This window comes from Ovis aries, chromosome 24 (assembly GCF_016772045.2).
Source record: "Ovis aries strain OAR_USU_Benz2616 breed Rambouillet chromosome 24, ARS-UI_Ramb_v3.0, whole genome shotgun sequence".
In the NCBI taxonomy this organism is placed as follows: domain Eukaryota; kingdom Metazoa; phylum Chordata; class Mammalia; order Artiodactyla; family Bovidae; genus Ovis; species Ovis aries.
Window position 1 is genome coordinate 31,088,331 of NC_056077.1, and position 22,013 is coordinate 31,110,343.

The 22,013-nt window shown below is 39.2% G+C and overlaps 1 protein-coding gene across 7 annotated transcripts in view; it reads right to left on the reverse strand.

Annotated features, from left to right (window-relative positions):
* Positions 1-22,013, reverse strand: part of AUTS2 (activator of transcription and developmental regulator AUTS2) — a 1,205,607-nt gene that overhangs the window by 823,010 nt on the left and 360,584 nt on the right. Inside the window, exon 1 of one of the 7 annotated variants that reach the window (XM_060406301.1) lies at positions 17,263-17,620. The exons of the other annotated variants lie outside the window; for them this stretch is intronic. Within the exon in view, the coding sequence (XP_060262284.1) occupies positions 17,263-17,310 (48 nt within the window). The 5' untranslated portion in view covers positions 17,311-17,620. Of the gene's footprint in view, positions 1-17,262; positions 17,621-22,013 lie in introns of those variants that run through there. 7 annotated transcript variants of the gene reach the window in all.

A 22,013-nucleotide genomic window follows, 5' to 3' on the forward strand; every position in this document is an offset into this window, starting at 1 on the left:
TGGTGATGGACAGGGAAGCCTGGTGTCCTTCAGTCCATGGGGTTGCAAAGAGTCAGACACTACTGAGCAACTGAACTGAACTGTCACAAAATCACTAATTCACACTGTTAGATGTGCCCACCCGTGGCCTCCCCTCCCTCCCCATCTCCCCTTCCCTTCTCTCCCCACTCCATGCCACCTACGCCCACATACATACAATGTTGTTGCAACACCTGAAAACAGCTTCAGACTTTGACACTTTATCCCTTTATTTCAGGACATTCAGGATGTCCTCAACTGGAGATCCAGGACATTCTCCTCTACAACTACAGTGTCATTAATATTCTCAAGAGTTTAATCTTGAGAATACAGTCCAATTTCTAAATTTCCCTAGTTGTCCCCAAATGACCTTTACAGCATTTTCCTCAACCACGGATTTGCTCAAAGCTCACACTCTGCTTTCCTGATTGTCATGTCTCTGTAGCCTCCTTTAATCTAGAACAGCCCTCCTAGAACCTATTCATTTTATCTAGTTTAACACAGTTACAGATCCAACGTTCTATGATTGTCCTGTGAACTGAATTACAGTGTCAAATTACTCTTTTATAAGTAGCTGTAAAATGTTTAATCTATCTGAGGGATATAATGGTGGGATGAGAAATGGCTTTATAATTTTATAGACTTAAAATCCTCAAGTCTTTTCATCTCAGTATTGTCTCTGAGACCATAGACACATAGTCCCAAAGCTGGCTCTGCAGAACTTCTCTCCAGACATTATATATCCAATTCTGACTGTCAAACCTACTGCCTTTACAACTCTAAGATTAAAGTCATTATATCCAAAAGAATATTTTGTTTTTAAGATTGGGAAAGGGTTACCACTATTTGAGTCAGAGGTAACACAAAATTAATCAAACAATTAACACATTATCTTTAGTCATTGGGTCAGACTATTTCGCAAACCAACGGACTGTAGCCCGCTAAACTCCTCTGTCCATGGGATTTCTCAGACAAGAATACTGGAGTGGGTTTCCATTTCCTTCTCCAGGGAATCTTCCAAACCCAAGGACTGAACCCGAGTCTCCCTCATTGGCAGGCAGATTCTTTCCCACCTAGCCACCAGGGAAGCCCTAACACATTACTGACCAGGGGATTTTTGCAGACTCTAACACCTATGGCATTGATATGTCTCTAGTTAATAACGTGTTAATTTGTTTCTCACGTTTAAATCAGAATCTCAAGCATGGCGGTGCACCAGAAAAGTTACACTAAGAATTGAAAGGAATATGACTTAATCCACTAATAACTGAGTCCTCACAGCCAATGTGGATAATTTTTCAGAACACATACAAAATAATAATGTTAATATAAATGAATACTTACTGTGCCTTACAGAAAACTTAGTTCTTCAAGAAAGAAGCACAGTCCTAGTCAAGGAAGAAGGTCTGGAGACCCTTAGAAATACTGGAAAGTTTGCAATGGCCTTTGGCCAAAACCAATAAAGTTCTGACTTGAAAACTGGCTTTATTGCCATGAACAGCCACAGTGGTGGGAAGGAAGAAGGCATTAGGATTATTTTTTCCAAATAAGCTTGACTCTCAATTTCCACACAGAACTGCAACTAACAATTCCAGGTTATGGAAAACATTATTTGCAGGAAGCAAATCTAATTTAATTTTTTCATTGCTAACATAACACCTGTCATACAATAGGGGCTTGTCTGGTCCATTTACACATTCATCTAACAAACACTGATTTACTGCACTCACTGTATGCCAGGAAACATACTCTGTGCTGAGGATGTTAACAGTGAATAACATCCTAAAGGTCCTGCTATCACTGAATTACAACTTTCAATAAGAAATCAAAAGCCCTAGAGTAAATGCATTTTCAAAGAGAATCATTTCAGATGGTTGTAAGTAATATTAAGGAATCCAAAGGGAAAATCACATAATGAAAAAGAAGCAAAGGGGCAAACAAGGATAGGTGATCGGAAAAGATGACACTGAAAAGTTAAGGTCTGAACTGAGATCTAAGGGGGAAGATAAAACCTACCACATGAGAATACCTGGCAGAGAAACCTGGGCCATGTGAACAGGCTAAGGAGCTACAGATGGCTTATGACAGACTCACAGTCTAGTGGGACAGGGGGCATGAAAGTGGGCAGGGGTCACTCATGACTTCAGAAGTCATGACCAAGTGCTGAGATTTTATTCTGACTGAAATGAGGAGTCCTAGAGGATTCTGGACAGGAGAATGCTGAACTGTAACTGATGTTTCTAAAAGGTTTATCATATTGGCCGATATGTGCAGAACGATAAAACCATTACCACAATGAAAATCAGTGAATCATATGCCTCAACCCCCTTGTTTATGCCTTTAATTGTATTTCCAGGATTAATAAGAGGCAGAAATACACAATCACAGCACTGTGTAGGCAGTGTAAGAAATGAAGTAAACAGCTACTAGGTCTGGTTCTTCACCTCTATCCAAGGACACAGACAAGACTGAAAAAGAAGGAAACAGCACACTGCACATGCTCCAAATGTATCTGGGGGTCACAGCAGACAAATAGTGGAGCAAGAGACACTAGCATTGGCCACCCCTCCAACTCCCCCACCCAAATTACACAGCACTTCCTGGACAAAAGCAGTCTTCAGAGAGCCCAAGAACCCATAATCCAATTAGGAACACAGTGGAGCAAAAAACAAAGAGAAACTGCACAGAAAGGATAGCTGGGGAGGTGAGCTTGGCTAAGACATCAAGAGACAGCTGGGAACAAAGAAGAAAAGCGAAAGTCATGAGTACCATGCACACAAAAGGTGCCACCATGGTCCCCAGTGGCCAGCTCTGCAAAAAATCACTGGCAGCCTTTAATGCTGAAGACTTCAACAGCCTCCACCACAGCAGCAGATCCCCAGAGAGGGAGGCAGCGCTGTGCACCTCCCAGAAGGAGCTGCTGTTACACTTCCCCAGGCTCACGCGAAGGCGCCTCCACTGCTGCCACACATGCCTCCAACTGCAGAGTTTCAGGGGCTTCGCACGGAGCCACACATCAAACCCAAGCTCCACATCCAGGCCACATGTATCCACATCTCGGGCACCAGAGCCACCACCACTCTGTGCTAGCAGTTCCCGGACCCCAGAGGTGCAGTGGTTTAGAAAATGTATGTGCTGCAGAAGCTGGCACCATGGCTTCTTCATTAGAAACCAGCACCAGGGCTGCCACAGAGCACCTGCAAGCTGAACCTGGCACAGAGAGGGCTGGTCTGCCCTGGAAGAAAGAGAGAGGAGAGGAGCTCCTCAGAACACTCCACCACTGAACACACCAAAAGAACTCACTGATACCACAAGTATTTACAGACTTGGCCAATGAAGACCACTTCTGTCTTCCCCAATGCTTGCCTCAGCTGACAGAGCTTCAAACAACTGCACCACTGGGCTTTCCCCAGAGTCAGAACCGCCACACATCCCCACTCAGCAAGTGCCCAAACATACTCTCACATGTGAAAACACTTCCCTACCAAACCAATCCACAAGAATTGGAAGAGGAAATTGCTCCATCAAATGTATAAACATCAACAACACACTTTTGCTTGCTTCAAACACAAAACACACATACACACAAAACCAAATCAAGGAAACGTAACTACCAAATGAACACCATAATATCCCAGTAAGTGACACCCCTGAAATGGAGATCTGTGAATTGCAGAGAAGAATTAAAAAATAATTATTTTAAGGAAGCTCACGATTTAAGGTAACAAAGATAGACATCTAAATGAAATCGGGGTGGGGGGAAACATGGAAAAAATGAGAAGTTCAACAGAAATACAGAAATTAAAAAAAATAAAAAGAGCCAAAATGAACTTCTAGAGCTGAAGAATTCAATGAAGGAAATGAAAACCACAATCAGTTCAGTTCAATGGCTCAGTCGTGTCCGACTCTTTGCAATCCCATGAATCGCAGCATGTCAAGCCTCCCTGTCCATCACCATTTCCCGGAGTTCACTCAGACTCATGTCCATCGAGTCAGTGATGCCATCCAGCCATCTCATCCTCTGTCGTCCCCTTCTCCTCCTGCCCCCAATCCCTCCCAGCATCAGAGTCTTTTCCAGTGAGTCAACTCTTCGCATGAGGTGGCCAAAGTACTGGAGTTTCAGCTTTAGCATCATTCCTTCCAAAGAAATTCCAGGGCTGATCTCCTTCAGAATGGACTGGTTGGATCTCCTTGTAGAACAAGGGACTCTCAAGAGTCTTCTCCAACACCACACTTCAAAAGCATCAAGTCTTCGGAGCTCAGCCTTCTTCACAGTCCAACTCTCACATCCATACATGACCACAGGAAAAACCATAGCCTTGACTAGATGGACCTTAGTCGGCAAAGTAATGTCTCTGCTTTTGAATATGCTATCTACGTTGGTCATAACTTTTCTTCCAAGGAGTAAGTATCTTTTAATTTCATGGCTGCAGTCACCACCTGCAGTGATTTTGGAGCCCAAAATAATAAAGTCTGACACTGTTTCCACTGTTTTCCCATCTATTTCCCATGAAGTGCTGGGACCAGACGCCATGATCTTCGTTTTCTGAATGTTAAGCTTTAAGCCAACTTTTTCACTCTCCTCTTTCACTTTCATCAAGAGGCTTTTTAGCTCCTCTTCACTTTCTGCCATAAGGGTGGTGTCATCTGCATATTTGAGGTTATTGATATTTCTCCCAGCAATCTTGATTCCAGCTTGAACTTCTTCCAGCCCAGCATTTCTCATGATGTACTCTGCATAGAAGTTAAATAAGCAGGATGACATGCTTGTACTCCTTTTCCTATTTGGAACCTACATGATGTACTCCTTTTCCTATTTGGAACCAGTCTGTTGTTCCATGTCCAGTTCTAACTGTTGCTTCCTGACCTACATATAGGTTTCTCAAGAGGCAGGTCAGGTGGTCTGGTATTCCCATCTCTCTCAGAATTTTCCACAGTTTATTGTGATCCATACAGTCAAAGGCTTTGGCATAGTCAATAAAGCAGAAATAGATGGTTTTCTGGAACTCTCTTGCTTTTTCCATGATCCAGCGGATCAGTTGGCAATACTCATGTAAACGCTTTTATCTTCCTTAATAGATGTGGCCATTTGACAGAAAACACAATATCCTACAATAAGACTCATTAGCTCTTTGACCACATTCATACAATCTTTCCACACATTCAGTGCAAGGCACACTCCTTCAGATTCTAGAGGGCCATAGCATGCTTCCTATCACGGTAATTAAGTCACTCTCAGGAACTTCAACAATTGAAAATGAGAATGTAAAGCTACATCTACCACATCATTTTCTATGGATTTTTCCTTCATGCCAAAAAAAACTGACTCCATGTAAGTTCTCAACAAGGGAATAAATTGGCAAGTTATAATGAAAACCCAAAGGAACTGTGACAAATACTACATAGAAACATCAGAAAGAATGAGATGTGGGTAAATGCAAAAAGGACAATATAAAAGCATGTAGAAATAATTATAAAAGTAGATAAGGGCACACAGTGGAAAGGCACAGGCAAAAACTAAAACTTATGCCAATGTTAGGATTATAATGGCTTTTTGCTAACAAAAAGAAAAGTTAGTAATGAATAAAAGAAAAGGTTCAAGTCCTGTTACACCACTGGTTTCCGACTACAGTCTACACTTCCGGCCACTAAGGAGGATTCCAGGCTTACTGCCCTTCTGCAGACTGCAGGGGTTGGACTATTCAGCTCCAAAATTCAAACAGTCTTTCCTTGTCACTAAATAGTAAAGTCTTCCCTTGTTTCTTGTTGGATGACAGTCACTATGATAAAGTCCTCGAACATTATACCAAAAAAGAATCTGAGTATGTCCTCGTCTAATTCTCTCTGAAGGCTTTCATCTCTGTCAAGGACAGGGCAAAACTGAGTCTTCCACTGGTTAAGTAAATGGCCAGGCCACTGGGTTATCACATGCCAAGACCCCTCCTTTCTCTCTGACAGCTTGTTTGGTTCCCTGAGTGGTAAAAAACGCTGAAGATAAACAAACCCATTCATGTAATTCTTCCTCATTTTACCTGTGGGTGATGACTCCCACTGGTAAGCACTGCCTTGCTTCTGCCTTTTATTTTTCTCTCAGGCTCACACATAAATAAGATGCACACTCCAGAGGCCCAAAGAAAATACTCCATGTTTTTATGGATGCCCTGGAGCAAAAGAGGGAAAAGAAAAGGAAAAAAAAAAAAAAAACACCCGAAAACACAGCACACAAAGCATTCCTTGTTCTTCTAATCTTTCTTAGACAAATTGTACGCTAGAGAAAGCTACAGCTGAGGATTTCACGGTGGTGTTAAACACTACTTAAGTCCCATGAGAGGGGAGCCATGCATTCCCTTTAGTATTCACTGTGCTAAGCTTACTCAGCTTTCCTGAAAGATAATCTAACAGAGCAGTCAGAAGGAAAAAGCACAGACCTACGTTACTTGCTCTTAGCTGCTTATACACCGTATCTTTCCTGCCCAGGGAAGAAAGCAAATAAAAATGTTCTTGGGACCAGTTCTCATGAAGTCTGGTATTCTGCCTTGCACAGAGACAGGCCAAACATCCATAGACCAATTTAATAAATTAAATTCAGGCAATATATTCCTAAAACTTTGTTCTATGCCACAGTCACATATACTCCAGGAAGACTAGGTTTCTCGTCCTCAAGGAACACCCAATCTCAGAACAAAACAACACAAACAGATACCAACCAGATTAATGTGAACAAATAGCTAAGCAAAAATAGAAACTCAGGATTAGCTTTATAAATGAAAGAAAAAGACAGTAAGTGCAAATGCTACTACCATAAACAATGCAGAATAAACAACTCAGTATGTGCACATTTCAAATGGGAAGAACAGGAGGACGCGCATCGTGATGGGTCTGACTAATCTCACACAGACTATCAGGGGCCCACTCATGCTCTAATGACTCCCAGTGTATCTTGTTAGAAGGAGATGCCATTTATTAATGCTTGCATTTTACTCTTTAAGTTTTTCCACGATTTATACACAAATCTGAGGTATTTCAAGACATGTGACACTCGAAGACCAGACTGACTTCACAACTCTCAAGCATTGATGATGGGTAATAAAGACCATGATATTTAGATGGCTGTAATGGAATATAAAAACCACAGGCAATAAACAGTACTCACTCATGATATAAAAGCGATTATATTGATCATATCTATGTGCATTAAATACTAACATCAGATGTTAATTAACCCGAAGTCCTGAATAAAGAATTAAATATGAAATAAGGAAGAAAATCCATACTTACAGAATAAAAATGAAATACATATCACCTGATTTTAGGCAAATATTAATTGACCTAATATCAGGCCAACCATATATCTTTCATAATAAATGCTCTTTTAACTGACTTCTATTCAACTGACAAGCCAAATCAACTGATGGTCCTCATTTCCTTTGTGAAACATATTCAATGATTCATAGCCAATGAATGCCGCTTTATAAGGCATCAATACATTATACATAAGACTAAACAGTTTGTTTCCATACCTGTTTCCAATAGTTATAGCCAATATTTAACTACATATCATGTAAAACATTAAGGTAAAAGGCAAGTGAGACAGTACTTCCATAAAAATTAAGCTGGGCACTTCCCTGGTTGCTCAGTGGTAAAGAATCTGCCTGCCAGTGCAGGAGACACGGGTTCAATCCCTGGTCCAGGAGGATCCCACAGGCTGCAGAGCAGCCAAGCCCATGCACCACAACTGTTGAGCCTGTGCTCTAAAGCCAGGGAACCACAAACACTGAGGCCACGCCCTGCAGCTGCTGAAACCTGTGTGCCTAGAGCCTGTGCTCCACAACTAGAGAAGCCATCGCAGTGAGAAGCCTGTGTACCACAACTAGTGGGCAGCCCCCACTCGCTGCAACTAGAGAACAGCGTGCGTAGCAACGAAGACCCAGCACAGCCAAAACTAAACAAATATTAATAAAGAACTAAATATTTTAAAAATTAAGCTGAACACAGTAAAGGGGGGCTCCTTAAGAAGAAGGAAAAAAAAAAACTGTTCTAGAATTAAATGAGAGACAATCCTAAAAGACTGGGAGGAGGAACCAAAAAGGATCATGCACTCAAGATTCCTCATATATGTCTAAGTTATTTCAACAGTTTTAGGAAACCCTCATAGACAATTGTGGTCAGTGTATTATGGATGAGGTTTATTCAAGGAAGAATAGTTGGAATGCAAATCAGTGGAACCATTCTCTAACAGCTCTCACTGAACATTTTAAACTCCTGAGGATCTTTTTAAAAACTCACTGCCAAGGCTGTACGTCAGATCAATTTAATCAGAATCTCTAGGGTTGATACCTGGACATCAATGTTTCTTTTTCAAAGCTCCCCCAGTGGTTCCAATGTGCAGCCAATGCAAACAAGGATCTACATAAAAAGATTGGTTAGAAGGAGTATTGTCTTACCATAAAATAATATGTTAAAGTATACACTTTTTTTCTTTTAGTGGTTTCAAGCTTTAGCAGTTTCTGTTTTGTAACTGCACTATGGGACTGATGATCTCAGGAATATGTATTCTACCAAAGAACAAAATATGTATGCTGATTTACTTTGGCCTAACAAGTAAAATGAATGGGATTTAAATACCCTTCCTCACAAAGATCCATGGGTAAGATCCATCAGTTTCAGAGGATGAAACATCACTTCCATAATTTCAAGGATGCTCTTCAGTCCTCCCTATGTATAACTGATCTGTCCTACACTTTCTATAATATTATGACATCCTGCAACTACTCTAAGTGTATATAATCACATTCTAGAAAAGCAAAGGAGTCAGTAAGTTTAAAAAATTGTGTGTGTCGGGGGGTTGGTTACCTTGGGGAAGAAGGAGCTGGAGAGAAACAGTTTCAATGTGTATAGCAAAACCCTCTGATATAGGAAGCCAAATTCATAAATTTACTTTCATTTATTCATGCAAAAAGCATACAGTAAACAACCGCTCTATACATACGGCTAATCCAAGTACTCTAAACAATGCAAAAACAAAACAAAAATATCATCTGAAAAATAAAGCCAATATGAGTCCATATCCTTCTTCAATCCTTCTTCTGATAGAACAGTAAAGCACAGTCTATCAACAGGGAGCTATCGGCGCCTGCTAAAGAGGAAGCTTACTCGCACTAGGTGCCAGTCAAGGGCAAAACCACCAATGAAAGTCACATTTGATGTACCATCCACACTTCAATTCCAAGTGGCTCAATTGCTAGCTATAATCCTCCTCCTACTCATCAAATAATCTGGAATCAGGCTTTTGATTTAGATTAGCTGCATCTTTTATTTCCAAAGCACACCAGAAATAACGTAGTCTTCAAATTTAACATTTGAAATGAGTTCTACTTACCTCCTTATTACTTATTCAAAGAAAACAACTGTAACTGAAATCCTTCCACTGGAAAGGAAGCCCTTGGAACTTTGGAGCAGTTGCTCATCCTTAAGCATCTATGAATAGTCTTTCCATTAAACTAGTCCACTCTAATGATGGAAAAAAATTTACAGTGTAATCTGGTGTAAACATCAAGTTCTTCTCATGTCAAACGACAGGTTTTCCTCTAGCAAGCAACAAACAAGGGCAGAGGAGACAGGTTCTGTCTGGTTCAAATTCTAAGGTCTTTCGAGTGAGAATGCTCCATAGCTATGTGTCTTCTCAAGTTTCCAAATGGTTTTGTGACACAAATTTATTGCTTCACTCTAGCAAAAGTTTACTGAGATAAAAGTCTATAAAATATTAATAAGGTACAGTCGTCATGATTACATAAATTTCCAAACATACTGTGTAAATAAATTTCAAATTAACTCTGAAGTTAAAGACTGAGAGTACATACTTTAAGCGTATTAGACAGATATTGTATAAGGTTATAAGCAAGGCTGGCAAATATGGTCAAACAATACTTATTGTTCAGAGCGGCTGTTCAGAGGAACACTTCTCACTAAAGGAAAAAAAAATATCTCATTCTCTCCGCCTAATTCAATACCTCAATTGTAACTGAATATTTCAAGAAGAAAATCTATTGTTTCCTACATTATGGTCTTTCTGGCTAAAGTACTTAACTATTTTTCATTGAAGCTAATATTAATAATTCTAATCTTGTTACCAAAATGCACTGTCAAAACTTCATGGCGAAAGAAAAATATTGTAAAGACAATGTTTTTTACGGATCTAGATCTTGATAGAATAGCAATGAAGGCAGGGGTGGAGTTTCAGGCTTGCAAGATAAGAAACAACAATGTGAATATACTCAACACTACGGAACTGTACACTTACACAATGGTGAAGATGGTACATTTTACATAATATGCTCTTTACCATCATAAAATATTTTTTTATTAAAAAACCCCAAAAACTTAGATGGATGAGCTCAATATCAGGTATAGGTAAGACAGGAAAGAATTACAGAATCTCAAGATAAAAAAATTGAAATTACTAAGTCTAAACAAAAGAGAAAATATAGACTAATGGGGAAAAAGAAAAAACAAACACACACAGAATACCAGGGAGCTGTGGGATTGAAACCAAAGTCCTAAGAATTCAGTTCACAGCATCCAAGGATGAAAGGAGACAGGGCTAAAAAAATAAAAAGTACATGGTAAAAAACTTGCACAATTTGGCAAAAGACACAAAACTACATTTCCAGCAGCAGAATAAGCCTGAAGCTATACCACACCAAGACCCATCACAGTAAAAGGTTTCAAAACTAAAGACACAGAAAAATTCTGGCAATAGCCAGAGAGAAACAACACGTGACTTACAGGCCAAAGAAGGACAGTGAATTTCTCATAAGAAACTCTATGAAAGTGAAAAGTGAAAGTTAAGTCGCTCAGTCGTGTCTGACCCTCAGCAACCCCATGAACTGCGGCCTTCCAGGCTCCTCCATCCATGGGATTTTCCAGGCAAGAGTACTGGAGTGGGGTGCCATTGCCTTCTCCGTAGAAACTCTATAGGCCAGAAGAAAGATTCAAGATACATTTGATGGCTGAAAAGAATATCAAGCCAGAATAGGATACTAAGTAAAAATATTCCTGAGGAAGAACTGTGTACTAAAGACATTCTCAAATTAAAGAAAACTAAGAAAATGTGTTGCTGTACCTATCTTTAGGTATAAAGGAAGTTCTCTTCTTAAAAAAAAAAAAAAACAGGAAATGATAAAATAATTTCAAACTACCAGAAAGGGGAAAAAGAACAACAGAAAGAGCAAAAGAAATATACTTTCTCCTCTTGAGTTTCCCAAATCATGACTGATGGTTAAAGCAAATATTACAACTGTCTTGAGATGGTTCTAAATGCATGTTAGAGGAACTATTTAAGATAATTATAATATAAATGGGGGAGTATATTTTCAACAGTTTCAACAGAACTGTATATTTTGACAGTTCACTTGAGCTGATAAAAACCTGATCACACTGGACTGTGATGTATACATACTGCAATATCTAGAACAACCATTAAAAATGCTAAATAAAGATATATACTTAAAAACATTATAGATAGATCAAAATGAAATCTGAGAAAATTCCAGGATGTAATTGACAGAAAAGGAAGGGAAAAAAATAAAAACATTAAACAAAAAATTGGCACACTTTGCCTTATACATTAATAATTACAAGGAAATGAAACTTGAAATATCCCAATTAAATGACAGATTGGTAGCGTGCATTAAAAAACATGATCCAACTATATGCCATCTAAAGAGTTTCTTTAAATATCAAACATAAGTATATACAATGCAAAAAGTAAAAATATGAAAGGATTTACCATAAAAACATTTGCCAAAAAGGAAATAACAGTGATATATTAATATCAGATAAAATAGACGTTGAGCACACAGAATTGCCAGGGACAGAGATGGAAGCCACATGATGATAAAAGGGTCCCTATACTGAGAAAACATAATAATCCTAAGTAGACCTGAAAATATATGAAGCAAAAACTGACAGAACTGAAAGGAAGAAGTCGAATCACAATTATAACCAAAGCCCTCAACCACCCCTTTCTCAACAACTGACAGAACAACTAAACAGAAAATCACACACAGAGATGAACTCAACATTAATCACAAGACCTACTTGACATGGCAAAACATTCTGCTCAAAACAGAATGCACATTCTTTTCAAGTGCCCAAGTAAACCATACTGAAACAGACCCATATGACGGGCCAGTAAACAAACCTCAGCAAGGGTACAAGAATTCAAAGCCTACAAAGTGTGTTCTCAGATCACATTGGAATCAAACTAGGAAATGATAAAGGCAACAGAAAAATGTCCAGCCATTTGGAAACGAAACCACACACCACCAAACAATTCATGTATCAAATAAGAAGTCTCAAGGGGGGAAAAAATACATTAAACTGAATTAAAATGAAAATAATACAACCTATCGAAAAGCAAAAAAAATTCTTCGATTTAACACAGAGGAAGCCATACAAAGAGAAAAAAGTCCATAATTGGACTGTACTAAAATTATTTTTTTTGTTCTGTAGAAGACTTTAAGAATTAGAAAAAAAGATTTTAAACCTCACATCCAATAATGGATTAGCATCTAAAATACATTAAGAACTTTAAAAACTCAGCAGTAAAACTCAGAAATCTAGTTAAAAAATAGGCAAAAGATATTTAATGAGGAAGATATATTTAACAAAAGAAGATACTCAGGTGACCAAAAAGTACACGAAAGGACATTTGACATGATTAGTTCTTAGGAAAATGAAAATTAAAACCACAGTGAGAGATCATTACACACCAATAGGATGTCTAAAATAAAAGCCAATAAACCACCAAATGCTGTTGAAGATGCAAAGAAAAAAGGTAACTCACACTACTGCACTGAAGAGAATGTATAATGAAAGAGAAACAGTGAAAGCCAGTTCTGGTAGCCTCTTAAAAATTAAACATACTACTCAAGAATTTCATTTCTTAGCATTTATCCTACACAAAACTGATGTCTACACACCAAAACATACACAGAAGGTATGTAGACAAATATTCACAGCAGTTCTATTTGTATTAGAAAAAAACCTGGGAGCAGTGCAGACACCCCTCAATAGGAAAATGATTAAATGAGCTGTGGTGTGTCCATTCCTTGGAGTACTACTACTCAGAAACAGAAGGAACAAAACAGAACAACTTGAAGGAATATCCAGAGAATCAGGTCGAGTGAAAAAAGTTAATCCCCCAAACATTACATAGTATATGATTCCATTTATATAATATTCATGAACTATCAAAACTTAAAAATTGGAGAAAAAATTATTGGTTGCCAGGAGTTAATGACTAGGGATATGGGGGCAGGGCAAGTGCTGTGCCTATGAAAGACCAAGAGGAACAATCCTCTTGGTGATCAAAATGTTCAATACCTTGACTATATTAACATTAATATTCTGGTTGTGACATTGTACAAGTTTCATAAAGTGTTACCATTGGGGAAACTACTTAAAAGGCACACTCTGTATTATTTTTTATAACTGCATATGAATCTACTATTATCTCAAAAAGTTTACTTTTAAAAAAGTATATTAGGTGATACTTCTCCCAAATGAATAGATGAAAAATTACTTTTATCAAGTTTCTATATGTTGCCCAAGATCATATACTACTAATAAATGGTAGATGCAGAAATCAAACTCATGTTTGCTAGACTCCCCAGAAAAGTCACAGCTTTACTTAACACATTTAGGGAATAAGTGAGCACCTGTTATGTGTTGCAATTAATAGATACAAAAAAATTGACAACATAGTTCAGTACTCTAGAGTCTTATGGTATAGAGGACATAGACTCTGGAGTAAATAATTATGATAAAATATATTATGTATGTACAGGCCAGTGCTAGCATTGCTGACGGACATCAAGTAAGGATTCTTCAATGGGAGAGGACAGTCATTAACACGAAAGGGGTTAATAGACACAGACTGACCTTTTAACAAGATCACTCTAGACACGTCTTAGAGCGCTAGAAGGCATCATGAACATCTTGGAGATAAACTAGGAGACTCCTCTAATATGCCAGCTGGCAGATGGTAAAAACAGATCTAAGATGGGCCCTTGAACACAGATGACTAGCAAGATATGGTAGTAAATGGGAAGAAGATAACATTTGGTTGTGGAAGAGGAAATTAACTGCATTTTCACACTCTAGAGATGCTTCATCTGAGGTTTCTGTTGAACTTGAAGGCAGATGTCTAACTAGTCAATGAAACATATGCCTCTGAAGAAAGAGATTAGACTAGTAAAATAGGTTTTGGAATAATCAGTTATTAAACATAGCAAAATATATGAAAATAGTAAATATTCCAAGAGAATGTATAGAAGGAGAAGGAGGCAAGGAGTAGGATGAACTTAATTCAAGTAAGCAATATTTCAGAAGGAACGAAAGCTCAGTATTGACCAAATTTAAGAAAGAGATTACTCAAAAATAATTCAGACAAACAGAGTTAGTAGCATCGATGTATATATACTTTCATGTGAATAACAAATAGCTGGTGAGAAGCTGCTATATAACACAGGGAACCAAGCCTGCTGTTCTGTGATGACCTAGAAGGGCAGGACAGGAGAAGGGAGGGAGGCTGAACAGGGAGGGGATATATGTATAATTATGACTGATTTGCGCTGTTGTACAGCAGAAACCAACACAACACTGGAAAGCAATTTTTCTCCAATTAAAAAAATAAAAATTTAAATGGAAAAACAGAAGTGGGCATGTGCATGCAGTGGCAGCTAAAAAGATGTTTGTGTTACTATACATGTATTTTTAATTTTGGAAAGGCGTCAGAATTCTGATTATCACAAAGAAATGTTTTTCTGTGCCAATGTTTTTGGTGATGTATACTTGAATTTCTTAGTTTTTCTTGACCAATTCAATAATTTTCCTAAATATAAAACAATGAAATGGCTGGCCATCAAAAATACTCTGCAATGTATTTTTATCTATCCAATAATTAAAAGTTTATATCAATTCATGTGGTCAGTATTTGAAAATGAACTTCTTCTTTTTTTGCCTTTTTAAAATACTGGAAGAAATTCAAAATTAATAACCCTTTAAGAGAATGGCTCTTAGGAAGAATACAAAAAATAATAGTTTTAATTTGGTTTTAAGCATCTCTGTCCCTGGGTTTACAGTAAAGTCTTTCATCTATCCAAATGAAACTAAACCCATTTTGAATTCTGGAAAAAAATGTGAGTATAAAAAACAAATCATTGTGAAGGAACAAAAGAAAAGAAGTTCTGTTGAGAATCACAGAAATCCAGAGCATCAATAAGCAGGCTGAAAACAAGACTGAGATTTTTCTGTTTCTCATATTCCCCCTATTCTAATATAAACAGGATATCCTCTAATTAGCTATGGAGTCTTAGATTATTTAGTTTTATATTACATGCATGCCTTGGTATACGAATGCAATCCCTCATTTTGTTTCTATAGGAATAGTAAGGTAGCTATTCAAATAAAGCAATTAATTTAATGTCCTCATTTTCTTTTTTACGAAGATCATTTCTTGAAATATTTTCCAGCTTTTAACATTAGTTTACTTTCATTCCTTACCTCTGAGCTTCAGGTTTCTATGACAAGACATTTAAGGTCAAAGTAAAAGGTTTTGGAGGTAGAGTACACTTTTCAGTTCAGTTCAGTCGCTCAGTCGTGTCTGACTCTTTGCGACCCCATGAATCGCAGCACGCCAGGCCTCCCTGTTCATCACCATCTCCCGTAGTTCACTCAGACTCACGTCCATCGAGTCTGTAATGCCATCCAGCCATCTCATCCTCAGTCGTCCCCTACTCCTCCTGCCCCCAATCCCTCCCAGCATCAGAGTTTTTTCCAATGAGTCAACTCTTCTCATGAGGTGGCCAAAGTACTGGAGTTTCAGCTTTAGCAACATTCCTTCCAAAGAAATCCCAGGGTTGATCTAGAGTACACTTTGAATTAATCAAAACTCATGACAACAAATAGTAGGTAATGGGCTGCTCAAAGGAAAGTAACCTAGTGAGGAAAAAACTAACCCCCAAACCACAATGACAACCTGTCCTGACCCTATGCACAAAGATAATATTTCAGTCATAACAGCTTTAATAGTTAACAATGCAAATATGTCTAAAACTGGAAATGAATTTCTTAAATAAAAATCCTATACTTTGACTATGGGTAAAGAACAAGTAATTTCATTGTCACAAAAACAGAGCAGAAACAAACCTACACAGAAAATAACAATGTGGAGAAACACAGCCCAAAGTGTACTAATGTCAATTAAACTAGAAAAATGGAAGAATTTTTCAATATGCTTATATATATGCAATCATAATGATTATGACAAAAACCATTATAATTTTCCATCTTGCCATATCATGATTCCATTCTCTAGGGTCTCAGCTTAATTCTACAGTCAGTGTTTTCAAGAAACAAAGCAAAGAAAGAAGGATTACAAAAGGGAGGCATTTTAGGATGCCCCTGGAAACCTCATTACTAACCCAATAAATTCCCAAAAAAAGTGATATATACAGATGCAGAACCAAAATGATGGCCCACAGCTTCAGGTAAGTTTAGATGTGTTAGGAAGTACATACTTCTTTCCTCAAAGCCTAGTCATGATGTATTAAAACAGTGTATTGTAATAGTGAAATTTCAGATGCAGCCAAAGTTCACTGACTCCCTAAAATATAATCCCCCAAAATAGAGTAAAAAGATAATCTCATCAACAGCCAAAATGATGGGGATGCTTTCTGTACCCAAATAACATTTGAACAACAAACAGCAAAGCTCTTCTACACATGAATGAGCAAAGCCAGTTAACTGAAAGAAAAAATACAAATAAAAACTTCTGACTAAGCAAACTACAGGTAACAGGAAGGGTCTGTCAATTTCTTTCAGAAGCAAAAACGCATCAAGTTTCATAGTAAATATTCCTCTTGAAAATTCTCTATTCAATCTAAAGAAGTATAGCTTGTCTTTCCTGTTACTACAGTTTCATCATTTTTCTTCTTTAAACATTAAATAGTGCCTCTGGAAGGGAACATGAAGACTCCTTCCTCTTGGTCAGTGGCAAGGTCAGACAGCAAGTACAGAGCCTGCATTTCATCCAGTAATCATTAAAGCAGAGGACAGGCAATCACAAATAAAGCTTCTGGGTTCATCTGCTTCCCTGAATAGCCAGAGGAGCTCAACAACATGAGAACCCTGGAGGGAGGTGGCAGGTTTCCCTCGGGAAAAGAAAACATATTGACTTACCTTCTCTGCATACTTGAACTTAACATAGAACCAGCTTGACTTGATCATTGTCTCACCTCCTGCTCTCAGAGGAAAAGGAGATAGGAAAAAAATAAAAATAAAAAGAGAAAGAGAAAAAACAAAAACAGTAGAATGCAGAAGAAAAAGCCGCTTTTCAGCAAAGGCTTCTTCCAGATGCTCAGTTTTCCAAAGGATGACATGTATTCAAAGGATGGGCTGAAGGCAAAGACACAGGAAAATGCACTATTAATCTGGCCTCCTTTCGCCTAATGTTCCTATACACCTTCCCTTGGCGCCTACAGCGCGGTGTGATCTCGCTCCGGAAACTGCACTCCAGGACTGCCTTGCTGAGCAGTCTGCCTCTCCCTCCTCTCTCTCTCCCTCTGGGTTGCTCTCTTGGCTGGCTGACAAGAGAACTCCTCAAATGGGCTTCAGCCGCCTTCATCACAAATGGCACATGTCAGTAAAGGCAGGAGGCAGGTCTTGGCCCCAGTCCCCTCCCAGAAGGGCAACTCCTCCTCCTACCCCTACCCCCAGGGATGAATAACAAATTCCAGAACTTCCCCTCAGGACACAGATTAACACCTGGCCAAACATTATTCTGAGAAGAGCCAGAGTTTAGAGAAAGGACCCTGCCACAGCTTTAACCTCATGATCTCCTTAACAAGATCAGGTGGTGACCCTTCTCCATGCCTATAGATTACAACACTGAAAACAGCCCAGTCTCTTTTAGCAAAAAGTGAGTAAGAACCCATTTTAAATTCTCCAGCTGAAACAACATCTTTCAATCCTGTGTAGTCAGAGAAAGAGAAACTGAACAGCCTTCTCTTGCCATTCCCTGTTACTTCTATTATACTAGCTGCCAAAACAGCTCCTGGTGTTCAGCCTTAAGAACTAACAGCTTGGTAAAATGATTGGCACTTATACATGCATTCCTTTCCCCCACAGAAATAAATGTAAAGACAGTGGTTTTTATTTTTGTTTTACTACTATTAACTAGTTAAACTTTTCAAGATTTCAAGAAAAGCTGTGAAATACAGTCATGGCGCTGACTTTACAAGATGCCAGAGATGGAATGGAGAAAGAGACGTGAAACGCAGGCACGTGGCTTTAGCATATGTGAAGGGGAGACAGCTGTGCATCGCATTGCCTGTAGTGAGGCAGCCAGGCATATCGGAAACAGTGATTCGCAAAATATTTAATAATATGGTGTGGCCCTCGTCCCTATTTTCCATACCCCTACTGGGATCTCTACCCCAAGTAATAACAATTGATAATATTTATTAAATACAAAATAATTAAGGTTAATCTGGGTTTTAAAATAAACTCTACAGGATTATCTAAACTACAAAAGGCCATCTGCACTTCATCCCTACAGACCCTTCTTTTGAGGCATATCAAGATTTCCCACAGTCAAGGTTTTTGAGGGTATAATGTTGGTTGAGAAGTAAAATATTATTTACTACATATCTTCTGAGCACCAAAGAAATGATGCTTTCGAACTGTGGTGCTGGAGAAGACTCCTCTGAGAGTTCCTTGAACTGCAAGATGGTGAAACCAGTCAATCCTAAAGGAAATCAACCCTGAATATTCACTGAAAGGACTGATGCTGAAGCTGCAATACTTTGGCTGCCTGATGCGAAGAGCCACCTCACTAGAAAAGACTCTGATGCTGGGAAAGATTGAGGGCATGAGGAGAAGCGGGCGACAGAGGATGAGATGGTTGGATGGCATCACCAACTCAATGGGCGTGAGTTTGAGCAAACTCTGGGAGACAGTGAAGCACCGGGAGGCCTGACACACTGCAGTCCATGGGGTCACAGAGTCAGACACAACTTAGCGACTAAACAACGACATATATTTACGGAAAGGGGATATGCTTTCATTTTTTAACCTGCTACTATATACCACTGGGCTAAGCAGTAGCTTCATTTTAGCTTTCAAAATAATAGGAGTGATTACCACTGGAGAAGGGAATGACTACCTACTCCACTATTCCTGCTTGGAAAATTCTATGGACAGAGGAGCCTCGCGGCATATAGTCCATGGGGTCACAAAGAGTCAGACAAAATGTGAGATTAACACTTTCACATCACTGAAAAGCCCTCCCAAAACACTCTATAGTTACATCACAATAATTATCAATCTTTCCATATTTGTGAAGAAGTTTTTTTCTACTACACACACTAACATTCTAATACTATTCCAGCAGAGCAGCTGCATAAGTCCAAAATAAAACTTGATGTTAAAATTGACAACAAGTGTGTCAAAACTCATCCTCTAAGATTCATGTACAATAAAGGATCTCTGTGGATTCTAATTTGAATTATTGAGGGTATAAACCACTTAGGAGGTGCGAGATGATGTAAATGAAGTTCATACCTGAAGGGCTTCTATTTCTTCTGAGGAAAAAAGGACTCTTACTGGCCTCTCTCAAATCCTTGAATCTTCCTAGTATTCAGTAGCTCTTCTTTCTAGAACACTCCTTATGTCTTTGGTGGCTCAGATGGTAAAGAATCCGCCTGCAATGTTGGAGACCTGGGTTTGATCCCTGGGTTGGAAAGATCCCCTGGAGGAGGGCAGGCAACCCACTCCAGTATTACTGCATGGAGAATCCCCATGGACAGAGAATCCTGGCAGACAGTCAATGGTGTTGCGAAAAAGTTGGACATGACTGAGCAACTAAGCACATATAGTCACATCATCAACATCAAATTCTCTCATCCTTCAGACTGGTACTTAAGCTGTCACTTCCTCCAACAAGCTTCCTTATCCTCAGCCTGAGTTTGGCTTGGGCACATCTGTAATATACTGAACTTATCTCTTCTTGGCATTTCTCATACAATATTCTTCTTGTCTACTTATTCTTCTGCATCTCCTTCTAAACTTCAGGTCTCCTGAGAGCAAGTGACAGCCTCTGGCTTGGCATAGAGACTTGGCAGAGCTGACGCTAAGTCAGTACTGTCGGATAGGATGGAGGAAGGAGAACTTAGAACTTGGGCCACATGGCAAGAGTAGAGACAAAACAGTGCATGGACAGCCCTTAGTGCCTTCTCTCTAAAACAGTAAGCTCCTGAAACATGTTTGCTCTCCTTTAGCTTTGAGCGGGGAGGGTTTGGAACTCCCACCAAGCAGAGAAAGAAAGTGAACTCAGTAAATGCATTGATGGGAAACACTGAAGAAGCCAACAGCTGCCGGGGCCCAATGATCTATATAATACCACCCAAACAGAGTTTTAACTCTCTCAAGTGGAACACAGACTCACAAGAGGCCAGACAGCTGCCATGCTCCTGAGAGGAAATGGACAGAAGGACAAGACCTTCAAGGAACTGAGGGTGCTGGTGAGAGAGGTGGTGAGGGGATTATATACGTAATGCAGGCTGAAAAAGGAAAGAAGTGAGCCCAGAGGGGCTTGCAGACTGACAGAAGAGTGAGCAACATCACAGAAAGATGGAATGGGGAGGGGAGAGCTGGCAGGGTGGCCACTGACCAACTTTACTTACAGACATGCTGGCAAAACATTCTGTTTTGGGGACAGACGGTGGAAGACTGGGAATTTTTCTGAAGGTTAATTTGTTTCCTTGTGATATTTTCCCCCTTTACTATAAATCCAAGCACTCAAGGAAATGGGGAAAAAGTAACATAATGAAGGATTCCAAAAAGTTATTTGCATAATCAAATCATAAGACTCCTGGCCTTAGTGAATATTCATTCTATTTGGCAAAGGACTTTAAAAGTTCATAAAAAAAAATACTGTCTAACTTTGAGCATAAGGGTCTCTTTTTATGTAAAAAGGAATAATAAACTCCCCATTTGATCATGTTTTAATTGTTAGCAGGCATTCACTGATTGAAGAAAAACAAAATGTAAGAATTTATTAATATGGAGATTCCCTGATGGTCCAATGGTTAACAATCTACCTGCCAATTCAGGGAACACGGGTTCCATCCCCGGTCTGGGAAGACTCCACATGTCAAGCGGCAACTGAGCCCGTGTGCCACCAACTACTGAAGCGCATGCACCCTACAGCCGATACGCCACAACAGGAGAAGCCACTGCAGAGATGCCCATGCTCAGCAATGAAGAGCAGCCTCTGCTCAGTACAACCAGAGAAAGCCCCATTCACAGCAGTGAAGACCTAGCAGAGCCAAAAACGGATTCATTTTTTTTTAAGAAAGAATTACCAATTGAACAATGCATAGGGCTTCCCAGGTGACACTAAAAGAACCCGGCTGCCAATGCAGGAAACATAAAGAGACGTGGGTTCGATACCTGGATCGGGAAGATCCCCTAGAGGAGGGTATAGCAACACACTCCAGTATTCTTGCCTGGAGAATCCCCTGGACAGAGGCACCTGGTAGGCTACAGTCCATAGTCACAAAGAGTTGAACACAACTGAAGTGACTTAGCACAATGAGCACACACACACAATGTTTTTTAATGAATTTCTATTAACCATCCCTTTCAGAAACATCAAAAAATCATGTGCACACAGGAGTACAGCACCTGTATCCTGATAGATATTGCATCTCCCAAGCTGGGAAACTACCCAAAGTAAACACTACAAGGATGAAATCAATGAAACTCAGAAAGGTAAAATGACGTCACCAAGGTCTCACACCTGGGCTGTAGCTGAGCTGGATCTATGAGATGCCCTGGCTCCTTTGTCGAGCATCATCCTACCGCATGCAGGGCCACCCCTGAGAAAACTGGGAAGACTGTTACATAGCTCAGACAACACAATACAACCA